This window comes from Astatotilapia calliptera, chromosome 18, assembly GCF_964374335.1.
Source record: "Astatotilapia calliptera chromosome 18, fAstCal68.1, whole genome shotgun sequence".
Classification (NCBI taxonomy): Eukaryota; Metazoa; Chordata; class Actinopteri; order Cichliformes; family Cichlidae; genus Astatotilapia; species Astatotilapia calliptera.
This window is the reverse complement of record NC_137439.1, coordinates 9,376,877-9,396,411: the sequence shown is the minus strand read 5'-3', so window position 1 is coordinate 9,396,411 and position 19,535 is coordinate 9,376,877. Positions and strand designations below refer to the sequence as shown.

Below are 19,535 nucleotides of genomic sequence, written 5' to 3'. Positions count from 1 at the left end.
AACATGACAAAAACCAAAGAAGATTAAAAAAATATCTTGACTTAGGTGGAAATGAAGTACATGAGCAGCAACATGGACAAGCACTTAGCACGGTCACAGCAAGAAAATTCCTGATTCAAACGACTGCTTGGGAATGCCCCATCCAATTGAGGGGAGTATGGAGCGCTCACTGTGGCTGAATGGGTTCCCTGTGGTTTCCTCCCACAAAGCCATGCTTGGAAAGTTAATATATCTTATGTGACCATCTGTGAGAATGTGGGTACATGTGGTTGTATCCACATTTGCCCTGTGATGGACTGAATAGCTCAGAGTTAATAGATGGAAATCTATGGGTTTTATTTAGTTTTCGCCTTGCCAAACATGCCCGAGGAGGCATCGGTTCATTGAGACCGACTGTATGTCAAATGCTTTTACAAAATGTTTGTATTTTTAATACATGGTCTAAATCCTGCCCCTGACAACTAGCCCTAATATTACTTTTAGTAACAAACAAACACTGAAACTAATAAAAATGGATCCAAAACTAAACATTGACAGCTGTGCGTCAATGTCCTCGTCTCTTGCACGCTCTGAATTCCTATTTTCTTTCTCCCGTATGTGGGAATTTTGCGTTTGTGAGGTGTGTGTTTTCAATTTCTTCATGGTGGAGAAAAGGTTGTGTGGCTCAGGTCCTATTTGTTTGGCAGCACTTTTCTTTTCCAATACGCTTTCTTATTTTTCTATTTTGACGAAAACCTCTCAGCTTGCTGCTCTGAGTCATTCCTGCCTGCCTAATATCAAGCTCCTGCCAAAGACTGCAAACTGTAAATACACTTCTAAGGTATTTTAATGGGCTCACAGAGACAGACTCAACAAACAATCATTTAATGAGATGCGTGTTGACATAACTACCAGTATTTGTTAGAAAAACCTAGCAGATTAAAGGCTACATTAATAAACTGTCGACATAAAGTGGAGAAGACTGATATTTAGATCTTGTTTTCCTCAATACTACAGTATTTCAGTACTGGTCATTAACAAATTACCACTGAGTCAGTCTTAACTTTGTATAAGTGCTGGTTTCTGCACAATTACTTTACAAGCACTTGTTTTAATCATTTAAATGACTGTAAATAGCTAAATGTATCTCTCAGCTGTCACCTTCCATTTCATTAGTGTCCCTTTTCTTCTCTGTGACAGCAGCCTGTGTGAACTGTGTGTCCACAGCAGCAGCACTGCTCCCAAATCTGCTGCTCACTCAAGGACACTTCACAGGACATACAGGTGAAATTACATTTGGGAGATGGAAATGTGGTTTAGATTCTGCTTTCGGCTACAGAGAGGGTTACTGAAGTGTACAATGTCAAAGACAAAACATTTATTCCTTTGTTGTTTAGCTGACACTGGAGAGCAAAAGGAAGATGAGTGCAGCACACAGGAGAAGTGGATGCTGCAGTCACATGGCACACACTGACAACTGCAGAAAAGATTAACGGCGTGTTTCCATGTGCTCACTCATCTCGTACACATGTGAAAAAGTATGTACACTCCAACTTTACTGAACATAGCTGTCCACGTGAGACGTTTAGACAGGAAACATGATCTGAAGTATTTTTTTTCTTTCATTGTACAAAAACAACTGCAGGAGTTGAGTGCTGCTCAAACTGAAATGCAAGTTCAACACGTTACATGACTTTCAGACCCATCTAATAATACTTTTCAATTAAGCCCAGACATTCAAAGTGAACTATCAGCTTAGCCTAGAGTTGGATGTCTCGAGACCGATACCCTCTTGGTTTAGGCGGTCTTGACTACAAGTCTAGCTTAACCACAGTTAAAGTTGGTCATCTTAAACAACAAAAAGCCTTTGAAAGCTAAATGCCCTTTAAAGAAGTTGCAAATGAGTGGAAAAGAAATCAGGAAAAATGTTAAGACTGTTTTACAGTTAGACACTTCGCTTAGAGCCGTGGGAAGGGCCTTGAAGGTGGGGGTGCTGTAGTGTGTTACAAAGGTTATCAGTCCTGCAAAACACCCAAAACTGAACTGAACCGCTCAGAACAGCCGAGAAAAAATACAGTGGCTTGCACACAACAGAACACTAAGTAAACTGCACACGACGGACACACACATCAGTCATACTATGAGGTTTGTTAAGACGAAGCAGTGAAGACATACAATAAAACTATTTGTGCACTGCTGACCAAAACCTATCAAAATATGGAGCCAAATTTATAAGTACCCTTTTGGTAACAAAGGCAGAACTGTGAAATTACTGCTTGATTACAATGTTAAACTGCACAGCGGCAGCTCATAAGCCAAAGTCTGACCTTCATCTGGGTGCAGGTTATAATACTCTAAATGTGACTTGGTGCTCAGAAGTTTAGGCAATAAATGTCAATGAGGACATTTAGCTAGTGAGAGGTACTGGCTGATAGCTAATTTTGAAAAATGCACCACTTCTAGGGATGTCCAGTAACGTCATTTAACCATGATGCTTTTATAAGGGGGAAACAAAAGGTACTTTTGTTTATTTTATTTAATTTATTTTACCCCCAGTTTTCCTTTTGCAATTGGAGGTGCTGCACCACTGGCAATACCCCCACTTCTCTTGGCGTTGGTTAGGCTGATATCAATGCATTTGTTCACCAAAGACAGTTAAATGAGTCATTTGATTGATTTGGTACTTTCCTTCTGAAGTAGAGCCTAAAAATAAGTCAACAATGCAGCTATATGTGATCTAATATGTCCTTGAGGCAAGAATAGTGCCACTGAGTTGTGAAAATTCTCATGGTGACCTAAAAAATTTAAGACAGTTTAATAATCTTTAGGCCTTTTGATTACTTGTTAAAGTCATTTTAAGACTTTCTAAAGACCCTGTAAACACAGGTGACCTAAAGTAATGCCTGACTGCCTCAGTCAACTGAAGGGCCTCCTCTGTAAACATGGTTTAAATGACGCCCTTCGTCTTTGAGAACTTTTGCTAAAATTTACTGTTAATGAAAAAAAGGCATCTGTCCAGAAAACATTGGCTTTGTTAAGCCTTTACGTCTGTGAGAGTGTCAGCAACACTTACATCTTTCTTTCCCATGTTTTATGTGTCAACATGAATAAAAATGGAAAATGAATGACACTGCCTACAAAGTCCAAAATGTTTCCAAGCCTGATATATAACAAGTAGCCCAATAAGTGCCAAAACATCAGTCAGTCAGCTTGCAACTTAGTTATACAGTTTTTGGCTCTGGCTTTTGAAGACTGTCCCCGTGTATTTTTTAAAAATATTTTTAAAGTTACTGTGCATGGAGGAGGTGATGCTCCAACATGACTTTAGAAAAGCACAAAGTGTAACTGCCAAGTTGCATGTCAGAGAATTTAGTCAGTACAGCACATATTGTATGGGACATCACGCCCCGCCTACACATATACCCCATGTCATCACAGTCATCCCTCAGTTCTTATCCTCGTCATCTCGCTAAAAACATTTCTACTGAGTTGGGATAACTATCTACTCCTAGTTATCTCTGTTGTCTGACTGCTTTAAGTTAGTTTAACTAACCCTGTTGGTGTTAGCTTCCACCGCACAGTTGGTGTGTAGTTTGCCCGCAAGGTGCCAATTTAGAGTCTTCCTGTGCAGTGCTTTGCTTTGCGTTTTGGTATGGATGCTAAACAGAAGCAAGGAAAGCAGAAATCTACTGTTCGCTCCTGTCCTCTGAGACGCTGTTTCTCTATGCACAACAGTGATCATCACGGTCACTATGGACGATACATGGAGCCGTCCCTGGCTGCTTATCTGGCCCTGCCCCACGACCATGGTGCCGGTGGCCCTGCAACACTGCTGTCTAAGCACAACAGATTCTCCGCGTCACAGCTGGATTCATCGAGCTCATGCTTTGCGTATCTAGCCAGAGGTAGAGCTCTGTGTAAACAGAGGCTGTCCCACTGGATTACAGAAGCTCTCTCACCGGCATACAGCACCAAGGGTCTCGCTTCGCCCCAGGGTATAGGAGCTCATTCCACCAGGGCAAACTCCTAGGCTCTTTTTAAAGCTGTAACTGTAGGTGATATTTGTGCTGCAGCTAGTTGGGCATCACCGCACACTTTTGTTTGGTTTTATCATTTGTACATTACAGCTCATGTTGTCCTTAAGATGCTGGTGCTCCAACTCCAGTTCAGTAGCTGCTCTGCAGGGCATGTATATATGTCCCATACTATATGTGTTGTACGGAGTGAATCAGCTGAAAGGGAACAGACAGTTACTTTTGTATCTTCTGTTCCCTGAAGGAGAGGAACGAGGTCCAACACAAGGTTCCTCCGCCCCGCAGCTTGGCTTGGTGAAGAGCAGCTATTGAACTGAGGGATGATTGACGAGAGGGGCTATACGAACGCATGTCATCACAGGTCAAAGGTGTGAATACAGGTTTCTTCAGCCAGGACACACAAGGGCATGATGTGTGTGTGTTGTACCTGTCCTTCTGAGAAGAGAAGCTATAGATGTAATTGTTTGTTCTTCACATAAATGAGCTCAAATAAAACGGGGGCAAGTGCAATACACAGTTGGAGATTTTATCTGATCTGAAATTAGCCAAACTCTGGACAAGTGAGAGTAAGAGTTGGGAGGATTAAAACATATGAGCAAGACTGGACGCTGCAGGCCAAGCTGACAGGATAGTTGTAAACCTGTCACCTCTGTGGCTCATTCAGCATTTTTGACATTTGGATCTTTGAACTGGAAAACTAAAACAAGGAATTACTGACAATGTACTGAAAAATTCTCCTAAAAATGAAGGATTTTCAAGCATCCATCCATCCATCCATCCATCCATCCATCCATCCATTCGCTTCCACTTATCCTTTTCAGGGTCGCGGGGGGCGCTGGAGCCTATCCCAGCTGTCATAGGGCGAAAGGCGGGGTACACCCTGGACAGGTCGCCAGTCTGTCGCAGGGCTAACACACAGGGACAGACAACCATTCACACTCACATTCACTCGCACATTCACACCTAGTGACAATTTGGATTAATCAATTAACCTATCCCCACAAGCTGCATGTCTTTGGACGGTGGGAGGAAGCCGGAGTACCCGGAGAGAACCCACGCAAACACGGGGAGAACATGAAAACATTTTCAAGCACTACAAATAAAATCAACACGAGCAAAAGAAAAGATAGAAAAATCAATGAAGAGCTAAAAACCAGACTTCTTCTACAATTTTCACTCCATCTTTTGTTATCCACAGCTTGGGAAATAATTATTTCACCCACTGCCGAATTTGGAACTGTTCAATTTACAAAGAAATGAATGGTCTTTAATTTTTATGGTAGTTTCATTTTAATAAATAGAGAGACCACCAACCAAAAATCTAGAAAATGAAACCCATTACATAAAAGTTATAAATTGATTTGCACATCACTGACTCAAATAAGCATTTGATTCCCAAACTAAACAGTACTTTTTGGAAAAAACCTTGTTGGAAAGCACAGCGAGGAAGCTGTTTCTTGCAGTTAGTCAGTGGGTTTACACACATCTGTGGAGGGATTTTGGCCCTTTCTTCTTTATAGAAAGTCTATAAATGTTTTAGGCTTCTTGGCTGTCGCTTGGCAAATAAAAGCCTCAGCTCTGTCCACAGATTCTCTATAGGATTGAGGTTTGCAGAGGTCACTCCATGACTTTAATGTGCTTCTTCTTCCTTTGCTGCCTTAGCAATATGTTAAGCGATATGCCGGTCATTGTTACACAACCCATTAAAGTGTTCTGGGTAAAGTAAAGATGTTCTCAGCCAAGATTTTCATGGCTCCGTCCAGTACCCTTATCAGAAAAACAGCCCCAAAGCATAACATTTCCACCTCCGTGCCTGTCTGTGAGGACAATCTTCATACTCAGGACCGTACTCACCATTTCTCTTCTTCCAAATACGGCAGAGTTTGATTTTGGTTTCATCTGACCACAGCACTTCCTCCCTCGCCTTCTCTGAATCAATTAGATTTTCACTGGCAAACACCAAGTACTAAATCATGTTTTGCTTGGGGACAAAATACCTATTTTACTCACTGACATGCAAATCAATTTATAACCTTTACGTGTTTTTTTTCTGGATTTTTGGTTGATGTTCTCGCCCCATTAAAATGAAACAACTACAAACATCACAAACTGTTCATTTCTTTTTAAGTGAGCAAACTTACAAATTTAGCAGTGGATCAAACAATTATTTCCCCCACTGTACATCTGCCTGGCTGTACTTACTCAGAATAGTGACCTCAAATATGAACTCCATTTACAGATGAAAAAGCTTGAAAAAGAGAAAACTACCAGCATTGCCCGAAAAGTTAACGTGGCTCTTTAACGGTCGCTTTAACCTCCATCGGCTCCACTGGAGCATCTCATGGGCCAAAAGCGTAAACGCTGCGGTTGTACCAATGAGCTCCCAGGTGTGAATGTGTGTAAGTAGATGTTGTAGAAAGAGTGTGTGTGTGTTCGCTGCTCTCTAAATCCCTTTTCTCCGGATAAAGACATAAAAGTTATAGAGACGAAAAAAAAATGGAGATGAAAGGTTTTAGGAGGACAGAGGAGAGGCTGAATTTATGCTCTGTGCTGGAGTGATACTCTGACTTGTTCACACTGTCATTATCTCACACACGTACAAATACACACACTGAAGTGGTCACGCATGTTCCAATATATGCTTACACCTTATTCCAAGATGCATCCAGTCACACCTCCACACTTGTGGACACAACGATTTTCCTCTAACTCGGATTTGAGGGGAAGCACGACAGTTCAAAGCACGAAACAGACTCAAAAACACAGCTCCCACACACATAAGAGGCAAAAGCAGCACACATACACACAGAAAAACCTTCGCACTTAATTAACACTCCACACTCTAGAGCACCTTAATACAAAGATGTGAAATATGCATTGCACAGAAGACAAACAATAAAATATGTCAAAATTAATTATCTTTAAGCAGAAAATTAGCTGCACTATTAAAGACCTTTTCTCACTATCCTCCCACACATCACACGTTTACATGCATCAAAAGCCACAGGTCAAAATTTAATTACACTGATTAACATTTTGAGTTGAAGGACTCAACAGCTGCCTGGAAATGTTGACACACTTGTTCTGGATGAAAATATTAAAATAGTGTCTCTGGAGACGTTTAATGTGGAACACCAGGAATGCAAGGCCATTCAAAGATGTTTATAGAGCGAAGATATTCCTTACAGGATGCCTATGTTTTTTTTTTACATAGACATAAGACAAAAAACACACACACACCTTGCAGACGGACTGGAACTCTTCATTTTCTTCATCGTAACAAGCCAGCAGGAAGCCCCCATAGGTGCCTGTCCTTTTTCCTTTCCCCAGATAGGCCCCAATCACACACAGGTCCACTGTGTCTCCAACTCCCTCCAAGTAGTCCTTCTTCAACTGGGGGAGGATAACAGCAAGCGAGAAATACATTCATGTATAAATCACCCCATGTTTTGGTCATTGTTCAACACAGGCAAATAAAATGTGCGACTTTAAATGTCTGCAATTTAAAAATATATATATTATAGTGTATGAACCGTCACAGTTTTTGAATGCTGCGTGAATTAGTTGAAAACCTGATAGTTTAAAAATGTCCTCCAGAAATTCAAACTCAGTTAGGATGAAACCGTTTTAAACAACAGTGTAATCAACTTTGGTGTGCAAAAAAAACCCCCCCAAATTCAAAATCTGTTACACTTATCTGTGTTTATATTTCTGAGCAGAAACCTGAGAAAAAAAAATGTCTGTAATTAGAATACTTTGACTTTGATGCTGAAAATCGAAAACGTTATTTCGACTCGGCAGATATTCCCTTCAAGGCTGTCTCATCGTGCACCTCTGCACACCTTTGGTGTTAAAGGCATTTTGAGATCACCCTCTTTCAGTCCCGTTCCCTCCCCTTGTTCTTGCGCTTCTATGACGTATACTGGAACTTCTCCAGTGTGAAAAAATGGCGCTCGTTAAACTTGACCATCATTTTGGAGAAAAGGAAGTCTCAAAAAGGTCTCAAGAAGGCAAATCTGGTGAGCGAAGGCTGTCTAGGTATGCTGAGTGCTTACAGATGCTGCTGCAAAGTTCATGTTTCTGATTAATCTTTTCACTTGAACAGAGCTAGGCATTGAAAATCTCACCATTAGAGATGAAGTCACAGTCCACATCCATGTGAATATCAAACTTATAAATCAGTGACATAGTAATTCATTTTCCTCATTAGCACCTCATGGAATTGGTCATTATTGGTATTAGTATAATAGTAAAAGTATAATTAGTAATATTAAGGTCTCAACCAACATGATCACCTCATCTATGATCATGCTCATCTCCATCTGTATGCAACATGTGCTAATAAATAATTTGGCATTTCTGTAAGTTTGTTGAATATGAAAAATCCAACAGAATCAAGCTATGTTAGCTTTATTAAATATTGTTAAAAAGATCAGGAGTAAGAATTTGGTAAAAGTGTAAATCGTGTGCATGAAGGTTATGTGAGGAAAGTGCCTGTAAAATGGCAAAAGTGATCTTGAGCACAGCTTGGACTCATTAGAAGATAATTGTTTTTGGATGAAGACCAATTAGGTGATCATTGTGTTTCCAGTTTAAGCAGCGATTCTTTTGAATTATAGAAAGACAGATGATGGCTGCTTCACGATGGCATAAGCAAATAAACAAAACAAAAATAAACAGCAAATATCAAATCAGCAAGCTTCTGATTGTACTCTACATCTGACATATTACCTGTGGGCTTGAAAAACTGCAGATTCCTCAAGTGGAAACCTTTAAAAATTGCTTGGGTTGTAGCCAGAGTCTTAGCTCTCATCGCCATTACTGATCCAACGACTGAAAGTCATGTCAGTTTGACAAAGAAGTTGTGAAAGTTGTTTGTTTTGGGCTTGTCTGCGGTTCAGGGTAAGAACGGGACTTCCGGGGAGTGCAAGATAAGATGACCTTGAAGGCTTTACCTTTAAATCAAGTACGATTTGGCATTTTACTTGGCAAATGTTGGGGCTTTCCAAGCATACCATGAAGCAAATAATGGTCTTTCTATAGTCACTCTATATATGTGTGTTTGTGTCATAACTTTATGATAGGGTAAGTGCACATCCACGTTGTTAGGCAGTGTGTGTGTAACGTGAATGTAAATGATTAATGGGTAACAAAACTGAAGCGCATGACCACACATAAACACACACCTTGAGCCAATTATGAGAGCGCTTGGCAATTTCATAGGTGGCATCCTTCTCTAGAGTCTTCACCATGAGGCCCTCGCAGGAGTCTAAACACACAAACAGATTAATACTCCAACTCACGAGTCCTGCTACGCAGAAAGGAAATTAAGAGATTATCTTTCAGATACATAAAAGGTCTTTGTTTTCTTTTGAAATACACAAAACAAAAGCAGGTTGAGGACACAAAGACAGCCAGTGGACAAGGACACTGGCGTATAACTCAAAGAGACGCACGGGAAACACAGCTCTATGTGCTTCCTCATAAACAGAGCCAGACAGACACAACGCAAGAAAATTCAATTACACAACTAACAAGTCCTGTCTCTCTTATGCAAACACACAACACAACAAACACACACGCCAAACAAAGGGACGGCATGCAGGGAAAGGACGACTACTACACACAAAGCCCTCGCACAAAATCACAAATGAAATGAATCTCTCGCACAGCACACCCACACACACACAAAAAGGTTCAAGATGCACAGGGACAGCAGGCGAGGAAAAAAAGTACACAGTCGGTGCACACACAAAAAAGTTATGAGACACAAAGAGACAGCAGGAAGGAAAACAAGTAAGAAAGCCTGTCTCCATCTAACCGGCACGCATACGCACACACACACACACACCTCGGACAGATTGCTCCAGGAACTCGGCGATGGTGTCGGTGTTGTCGGAGTCGATGGATCGGGCAAACACAAACTCTCCCTCCACCTCTGAGAAGCTTTCTCTCAGTAGAGCCCGACGCCGACACAATGGCTGTCGCACCAGGGACTAAACACAACACACACAGAAACACATACACAATTACAAATGGCAAAACTGTATCATTACAACCATTTTCTCTCTATAGCTCGGAGCCTTGCGATGACAAGGATGAAATGCCATCTCAACCATCTACCCACTCATACACAAACACACAGTCTCAGAGTATACTCACAGACACACAGCCACGGCAGCTTTGGGCACACATACAAACACCCACACGTATACATGTGCACGCACAGCCACACACACGAGCAGCTTTAAATCTGCAGAACATGCAGTCATATGCACGATTTATACCCTTACTCGAAATGTATGCAGATAATGAGGCCGAAGCAGCCTGCAACGTTCTGCAATTACACCTTTGGTGATTGTTCTATGCTACAGTATTGACTTTCTTTTGCACTTACATATATATACTTTTCCACAATCAATGGCGATTGAAGCTTGTACGAGATAAACAGAGGCTTACTGCAATTTTTCCTCAACCTGTAAGGGAACTGGAGGGCCGCTGCCAGCGGGCTGCGGGAGGGGAAAATGTGGAGTGAAGTTGAACAACTATATTTTGTCGGGGGGAATTTCACTGATACTGAACTTTTATTTTAATTCATTTGACTGACAAAAAAACCCAAAAAACTGTGAGGTGACAGGTGTGAGCTTTATTTGAAAATCACTGCTTTTACTGAAATTACTGCAACTCGGAAAACAGAACCGTCTACGCACAGATTGGTGGAGCGCTGAAAACAAGGAAATGTCATACTGGCAGACCAAAAGGCTGCTGCTTTTGCATTAACAAAATAATTACAGCCTATTACATTTTACATTTTGTTTTACAAAAGTTGGTTCACAACATTTCTAGGTAGAGACACGTAACGAGTTTGGTGCAAGCTACGCTACGGCACAGCCAACCTTTCGTTCCACACGTTCTTTGTGAGGATGATTCTAACCATCTACTAGAGTTTAATTTATCCGTTAAAAATAACTGAAAAGGCCACATATTCTCCTAAATATCACAAGTCAGCCAACACTTGGCTAAAGCAGCAAAGCACCCACATACAGCATTGACAAGAGGACAATACATTAAAGGTCAACAGATGCAGGTTTCATCAATTAATGATGACACTGCAAGGTTTTTTTTTATGCTTCATTTTATTCAGCTTAGTCGCAGCACTGAAATGCTGCTGCAATTTCTGTCTGACCAGAAACCCCAAAAGCTTGTGGGAAGCTAATACCCTTAGGAGTTCAGATTTTGACTGGAATTACATTTTTTTAAACATCTTCACATTATGTCTACTTTTGACTTTTTGATTATAATTGAGGTAAATTTTACATCTATATTGTCATTTGACATGTGTCAATTGCCTGTAGTTGGCAGCACATGGATTTATACACTCTGACAGTAGCTTGGCACAACAGCTAGGCAATGCCAATCCTTAATGATGCTCTTGTCTTTATACATGTCATTGCTCTGAAATAGGACTTTGGCATATTGTCACATGGTGACATGCATTAATACAAAGCTGAAGTGTGCTATGGCATAGAGGTTGTTGGACATGCACCTGGTATTTTGCAAGAATATATAGCAGTATATAGCAGCGAGCACGAGGGGGGAGAAGACTTTAAAGGGCCAAGTTTGGTGCTACATTCACTATCATTTCATCATGTACACCAGGGGTTCTCAAACTTTTTCTAGCATGCCCAATTTCAGAAGGTGAAAGAAGTTCTAGCCCTCCAACATTCTTGAATTTTACTTAAATGCAAGTCAACACAATTCATCAGCAAATCGTAGATTATTACAGTTATTTTTTTTTTTACTTTTCAAATTTTAAGTGCCATGCCTGCAGTGCCCCACAGGGTTGTAAATGTTTTAATGTTTTACAGTAAGAGTGAACATACCCATCTGTAAATAAACAACATATTAATTCATATCCATTATTGCGAGAAGTTCTAGCCTAGTTGTCAACAGCTCCTTGACCTCTGCCAATCTGCCATATCTACAAAATTATCTACATTTATCTAAAGAGAGAATTTCTGTGACTCTTTACAAAGTTTATTTTTTTCCCCCCATTCTCTGTGCCGTTCTTCTGTCTCCTTTCTGCACAAGAGTTATGGAGGCTGTGTTGCCAGTGATAAATTGAAGTTTGGGAAGTATTTTGTGTTCAAACTCAGGAGGACTTGTGTCACTACATGGAATCAAGACCTATTTATAAAAAGAGCAAGTTCAAATCCACCAAAGGAGAGAAATCTCAAAGGATAATGAGACAGATGAAGCTGGACTTGAACTAGTAGTTTGCTGTACAGCTGCCAGCCAGTGCTCATAGAAAGCTTTGTATGAGTCATACAAATCCGTTTACCCCAGTGCGTTAAAACCACAAATTTATTTATTTTCCCTCCTTTTATATTCTTGCCTTAAAAATATGAACCCAACAAAATGAGCATATGCAGTGTATGTGTAATATTAGGTCCCTAAAGTAGATAAATAATTTAAAAAATAGCACCAAGGACATGACCTTGGTGTCCTGTGTGGTGGCGACTGCTGACTAATAGCTCTTGCTGGTTGGTCAGGCCTTAGCAGGGGAGGTAGCTGGTGTGAATAGCATTAAAAAACCCTCCCAGGACAACAACAGTGTTAGCAATGACAAGGACTATAGGGCAAAGGCAATTGGATGTTTCCAATTAATCGAGGAGAGAGATAAAGAAAAAAGAAATTAATAAATAAAGGGCAACAGCCATAAAGAAGACAAAGTATGCATATACAGAGAAAAAAATAATTCATCACATTTGCATAAATGCCATATTAGGAGGAAGTAGCAATGAAATGGCACAACTTAAGAAGACAGTATTGGTCTTTTAATTACATAATTTTGTTTCTGTCCACTTGGGAAAACTCACATGGCACCGGAAGATGGAAACAGTAATTAGGATTTTCTTTAGCAGTCTTAAGAAATGTGCTTAAAAACTAAGCTTTATTTGGATAGAAACATATACTCTATCCCACACTCAGTCACAGTTACCACCCACAACACATACACTCTCAGACAGACAGACACACACCTACCCACACACACGCACACACACCCCGTCGGAATTACAATGAGCATTACAATCATTATGTAGTTACGGCCTCCAGAAGCAGCATCATTGGCATTCAGGGACGACGCTGGCAACTTGGCGGGCGACGAGCACGCGGGTACTCACAAACAATAAACACGCGCAGCGGTTTAAAGAAAGAAAACAGGAGTGTTTTAAGAGATCTCTGGGAAACATTTTCATCATCACTAGGCCTTACCTCGCCATTGAGGTAGAGGAGGTCAAAGGCGTACACACACACTTGGACTTTGATCTCTGATGCATCCACATCCTGCAGGGAGACATCAACACACATGGATACATTTTAATATTTTTCCCTTTGACAAAAATATGCAAATAGACGCATCTTATTCACAAATCGCTACAACCAACCTTGGGACTTGTTACAAAGAGCTCTTTGATTTCTCTCCCCGTTCGTGTTGAAAGTTAACCACCCAGCCTTCCCGTCTTCCTCTTAACAGCGTCACACCTCCCTGTTGTGTTCGCCCTCTCTCAGCTTATTACTTCCTGCTCCTCTGCTCACTTCACTCACCTCTTCTGCTTCTCCTTCTCCCACTCTCACCTTTCTAGAACCTCATCCTGTTTATTCCACTCCTTCTTTACCCCTGCTGGTTTCTACTTTCCCAACTCGACCTTATTACTGGGTTTCCAGCACACCCCTGATGGAACCCAAGGAATGTTGAATTCCGGGGATAAGGCTCCACAAGCGATTTACAAATCCATTACTCTGTCTGTGAACCCATTCTTTATTAGATACTAGCTTGTTTCAAACTAGTGATGTATGAAATCAGGTTGCATCATTAAAATTTAAAAGGGTACTCCTGTGCAGTTTTTGACCACTAGTAGCACAATAAAGCAACTTTCCAGAGGAGATTTCAGGAGCATTTGTTTGCATGCAATCACAGCAATACACATTCTTAACTCCTGATTTCAAACAATCCCAGTTTTCTGCGATGGCAGTGACATGACAAGAAGTGCAATGTGGCACAGACTGACTCAGATGGCTACCATTAATGAATCTGCCAGTTGTGGACCTGTGAGGTGTCGGCTTCTGAGACTACAGACTCTTCCTCAGTTGTGCATTATGGTCTCCCAGTTCTCCTTCTATTCTGGTTAGACTGTGCGAATTTGAGAAGGGAGCAGTACCCATGGCAGCATGAAATCTTCAGGTTTTTGGCAGGCTTAAAACAAAATCACTGACCACTTTTATAAAAATATTCTTTTTTTGGACTGTAATTGAACCCACAGAGGCTGATGCACAACAGAAACGGTTTCAGCTGTGCTACCATACTTAGAAAAGGCTGATCAGTCAGCGTTGATAAAGATAATAAACTTCGCTTAACTAACAACTGGAACTCCACTGGGACTCAACTGATGGCTTCTGATAACAAGCCACAGTTTGCCTATTTGGGATACTTCATTAATAGTCATTATGTATTTCAGATGAATATAACCTTTCCAAGTAAATATTCTTAAGTCATCTCAAAATAAGGTTAAAAAGTTTAAAAACCACTGTTCAAATGTGTTTATATACGTGAAAAGAAAACATCAATACCACAGCTGATCATAAAGGCATCTGATTATTTTAAGTATGAAACACTCTTCAAACAAACTTTGCCTCCTAAGTTTATTCTCAAGCCAACTACTGTTGTTTTAAACAGATCATCATGATCATTAACATCAGTGTACTGAAAGCCTACTTGCCTACGTGGCCTAAATTACCCCCTCCAAGCCTAAGCATGGTGATTTTAAAGATTTATGGGGTTTTTTAAGGCATAGACTACAACAACTAACTATGTAACCCATCAACCTACCAATTTATGTCAGTACTAAAGTACAAACTGACACTAAATTAAATCTGTGCCAAATTCCAACTGCAACTAACTTTCATCCATCTGTCACCAACATACAAGAAGCTCATGATGAAATACATACTCAGCTTCATCAACATTTCCTTCAGGTAATTATTAGTTAGATAGATAAAATAGTCAGATTAGATAATTTTGTAAAGTGTGACTTGCAGGTTCAGTTCTCCAAACTTCTGTGAGTGATCTGATAAGGACTGGATGGAAGAATTAAACAGCAACGACTAAAAAAATAAAAATAAAAAAATTACAAAAAAAAAACACCGCAATCTTTAAACCTGAAGGATTTTTCTCTCTTTAATTCTTCTTTTCACACCCTCATTACTTTCCTCTCTGCTCATTAATAATGTTTAATTAGTGCATATCTGGTTTCATCTCCTCAGCAGAAATATTTCATTCAGGAAGCGTGCTAGTGGTATTGAAGCAGTTGAGATGTTACAGAATGCCAGAAGGGCAAAACAATCAGTATGTGCATCAAACCGTCATTACAAATAATCATAGTTTCATGGTGGCAGTAACAGTATCAAAAAAAGAAAAGAAAAAGAAAAAGTCATCAAGATAATCATTTTCAGCAATTTCCATCACCATGTTCTCTGTATTTTCCTCCTCATTTCTCTTTTCCTAATTTACAAGGATGGCATCATGCATACAAAGAGAAAGTAAAGAGAGCAGTTTCACTCTAATGTGATTGGTGTAGTGGAAAGAGGCCGTTAGTCTGATCAAAACTGAATAAACACCTTGCTGACATTTGCAATCTCAGCCACCACCACCACCCTTCTCGATCCATTTGACTCTTCCTTCTCCTACTTATCAGTCTCCCCCTCGTTCTGTCTGCTTTTCCTCCGTCCATCACCCTCAGTCTGCCGGATCATTTCACACTATTATCTCGCTCTACTCTACCTTCAAGTCTTTATCTCTGTCTTGTTTTCTCTCTTCAACCTTTTCACTCCTCCTCCTTTCTCCTCTCATTATCTCCTACTCTCTGCCTTTATGACACCACAGCCATTTTATTTCCCTTTCTTCTTCCCTATTACATCCCGCTCTGTCCATACCTTTCTCTTACGGGTGGTGAGGACCTGGAAGGGCTGGATCTGTTTCTTCTCGTGATCCCAGGCCACCGCCTCAGAGTCCAGGACACAAGATACAACAGAGTCCTTCTTCACCTGCGTGAAAAACCATGACAGAGCAACAAAGAAAAATAGATAAACAAAAAGATAAAAGATTGCGCTCAAGAGTGAGATGAGAAAGATGAGAAAGATTTTTTATAGATGAAGGGGGGAAAAAAGCCAGACTGCATATAGGCAACATCTGCTGTAGCAAACAGAAGACTGCTGGATTTACTTCAATGAGACTTTCAATCTTCTGACAAACTCAGAGATTCAAACTCTGTTCATGTCTTTGAAAAGCGCCAAGTTGAGTCTCATACAGAGGCAATCATACCGAAGACATGTTCAGGTCGTTTCAGGACCCGCAGCTGCCCCCAATTTGTTGCCAAATGCTTTGGAAGACAGCACATTAGCATTTTTTATGCCCTACATGTATTGCTATCTTGAGCAGTCATGTCTTATAACTGAAGTCTCTTCTTTTCAGACAGTTTCCAAACTGTTAAGCACGTCCCCTCTTTTGGTGGGACGCCCACGTCTGGTCAAAAGTTTCACCAGAAACATTCTGCAGTTTGTTGTTTATCATTTATGCATTAACTAAAGGCTTTGGCAGCTGATAGTTATTTCCCTGTGCAGGAAGACACTGATAGGGTTTAAGCTGCGGATAAACCGTCTAGCTCATGGGCAGATTATATTGACCATCACAGCCGAATCCCAAGATCAAACTGAGCAAACTGAGCGGCTGCTAATTAGCTGAGCCACCAAATCGTGTGTGAGGCTTTAATCCCTCACTTCCTGGTCAATTTGGGAACCTGTAGGATACCTCGAAATGTCTACATTTCTAATCTGAATCAGACTGGGAACTTATTAGCGAAGGAAATCTGAAAGGTAATCAGACACCTAATCAAAGCTAAGCGTAACAGACACTTTAGAGGTAACAGCTTGTTTGCAAACAGTCTGAAATATCAAACACAATCAGTTCTCCTCATAAGGTTATTAGGCTAAGTAATGAATTAATTACTAATTAATGCATCTGTATTAATATTAATGTATTAATATTAATTCATAATTTGAAACTTTAAGGCTCTGTGGTAGCCTGGGGAAAATTGGTTTTCCCTTATTAAAATGCAAAATAATGCAGCAAGGTGCTGTAAAATCTAATCAAACCATCTTCTCCATGCAGGCAACCTGAGTTAGTTTGAAGTTTAACTCAGTGTGCTCACCAAGTGTGTTGGCACACACAAACACACTGCCACGAAATCATAATGTCAAGATAGGCAATGTAAATGATTATCTAAGCATTTTCTTTAATTAACTGTCTGCCACATTAATGATCAGTAATCAATTTCTGAGACAAAAACTTCACATAACCAACATGAGCCATTTTCAAACCGCAAGAAATTCAGCATCTTAAATTATGAACCATTAACTTCACAAACCCATAAAAAGGAAAATTACTTCAAAAGATAGAAAGGCAATCTCATCTCTCAAATCTATCTCGAGGCATCCAAATAATCAAGCAAAGACGCCAAAATCTAACACTATGTCTGTTTCCTCTTGCAATTTAGGAGGTAATAATGGTGAGAAAGAAAGGTGACAGAGAAGGAGAAAAAGTCTGAAAATAATCCATGAAATGCTGGTAAGGGGAGTGCAAAGAGAACAAGGCGAAGGAAGAGGAGCAAGGGAGGAAGGAACCAAAAAAAAAAGTTAAAGAAAATGTTTTAAAAGTAAGGGAGAAAAAAATGGTGCGAAAGAAATTGTGAGAAGGGAGACAGGGATGAGAAGAAACCGAAGGCAAAAACAAAAAAGGTGAGAGAAGGCACCAGTCAGGATCGTCGGCAGGCGATGAAGAGAGAGCGAGAGCAAATACGTAAGAAGTGTAGAGGGAGTGAGAGGAGAAGGGTATAAGTGGCAGAGAGGCAGACCAGAAAGGTGAAATTGCAGACAGGTAGTATCAAAGCTTAAAAAAAGATGAGAGGAAGAGAGGCTGAATAAGACAAGAGTGGAGAAAGAGAGGTGGGGGGAAAAAAGAAGAGAGCGAGCTAGGAGTAGTGAAGAATTGAACAAGTATCATCAAGACGTAATGAAGAAGAAAGGCGGGGAATGATTAGACAGGCAGACATGAGGGAAGTGGACGGAGAGAGCAATAAGGTGAGTGTGAGAGACAAAGATCCGTGTAGCTTTTAAAGTTATTAAAAAAAAGGGAGGAAAATATCAGAAAGATGAAAGTCGGTGTGAGGGAAAGTTAGAGTGCAGATGTTATGAGAGAAGATGGGATACAGAGGTTAGATTGACTGAGGTGAGATATGAGCTATCATTTGAGTCATGTTGGCAAAAAGCTACTGTCCAGCAGGATGAGGAAAGAGATTTTACTTTCCTCCCATGTGGCAGAGTTGTGCTAGTTTATGTGAACAAAATCTTAAAATCTAAAATCTTAAAACTAAACAAGGTCAAATAACTTTAATCTTATTTTGAAAAAAATCTTATTTTAAATAACAGAATTAATCCCTAAAGCTCTTTCACAGCAGTCTGCTAGCTTTTCTTTTTGGATTTTTTAGACTTTTTATAGATCTTTTTCATAGCTGACAATATAACATGTCAAAACAGGAAAACCACATAATAATATAATATATAATCGATAACATTAACGGTGGTTTTATGCCACTTAGATGAGCTGGGTCCGGGGTTTGTTACTGTACACCGACTGGAAAGGCTTCCTCGACTACTTAATGGACCAGAGCAGCCGTTAATGTTAGTTCCACCTAAGCGTTTCCTGCTTGATGAGTCAAACTGTCTGAAGTGAAAAGGGTCTCCTAGAAAACTGACAGTAAGGAGATATAAGGGAATGAAAGAGGAGAAAGATAGGAACATCATGCAAATGCTTCTCAGCCAGCTTTCAACCATTTGAATAGGGATGAAGTTAATCAGTTGTGACTTAAACCCACAAAGACGTGAGAGTTCCCCGTCGTTGGAAAGCATTGAATGTGAAAGAGGATATCAAGAAGTTATGTAAAGCAAGTTAGTGTAAATTAAGTGGTCTTAAGTGAAACATATAATACAAATATTGTTATTGTTTAACCCTTTACACCCCACAAGTTTCCTGTGTCCCAAGTTAGAACTACCTGTCAGTAAGTATAAGCACATCGACAATTTATCAACTGTTGGCAGACGCAGCCAGTGGGGAGACCCAAACAGACGTGGAGAAGATCTGTCGAGAGCAAAGTGAAGGCCGTCGGAATGATGTGGACCCAGCTAAAGAGAGCAGCCCAGAACAGAGTCCGTTGGCGTGGTGTTGTTGCAGACCTATGCTCCCCCAGGAGTCAACAGGAAAACTGATTTGGCAGACGCAGCCAACAGTCGATGGGAAAGAAGTATTGTAGAGATGAGAATCGAGAACTAGGAAACTGGTTCCAATCTGTCCAGTTCATCAAGCTCATATGCCTCCAAACTTGCTATTTCATTTAAACCAGAATTTTA

General features: G+C 40.3%; 1 protein-coding gene across 1 annotated transcript in view; it reads right to left on the bottom strand.

The window, feature by feature from the left end:
- The window catches only part of lig1 (ligase I, DNA, ATP-dependent), a 63,359-nt gene that overhangs the window by 10,947 nt on the left and 32,877 nt on the right, over nt 1-19,535 (bottom strand). The window contains exons 19-23 of the mRNA XM_026148925.2: nt 16,008-16,118; nt 13,290-13,361; nt 9,865-10,009; nt 9,200-9,282; nt 7,254-7,406 (exon numbers count right to left, since the gene is read on the bottom strand). Of these exons, the coding sequence (XP_026004710.1) occupies nt 7,254-7,406; nt 9,200-9,282; nt 9,865-10,009; nt 13,290-13,361; nt 16,008-16,118 (564 nt within the window). The remainder of the gene's footprint in view (nt 1-7,253; nt 7,407-9,199; nt 9,283-9,864; nt 10,010-13,289; nt 13,362-16,007; nt 16,119-19,535) is intronic.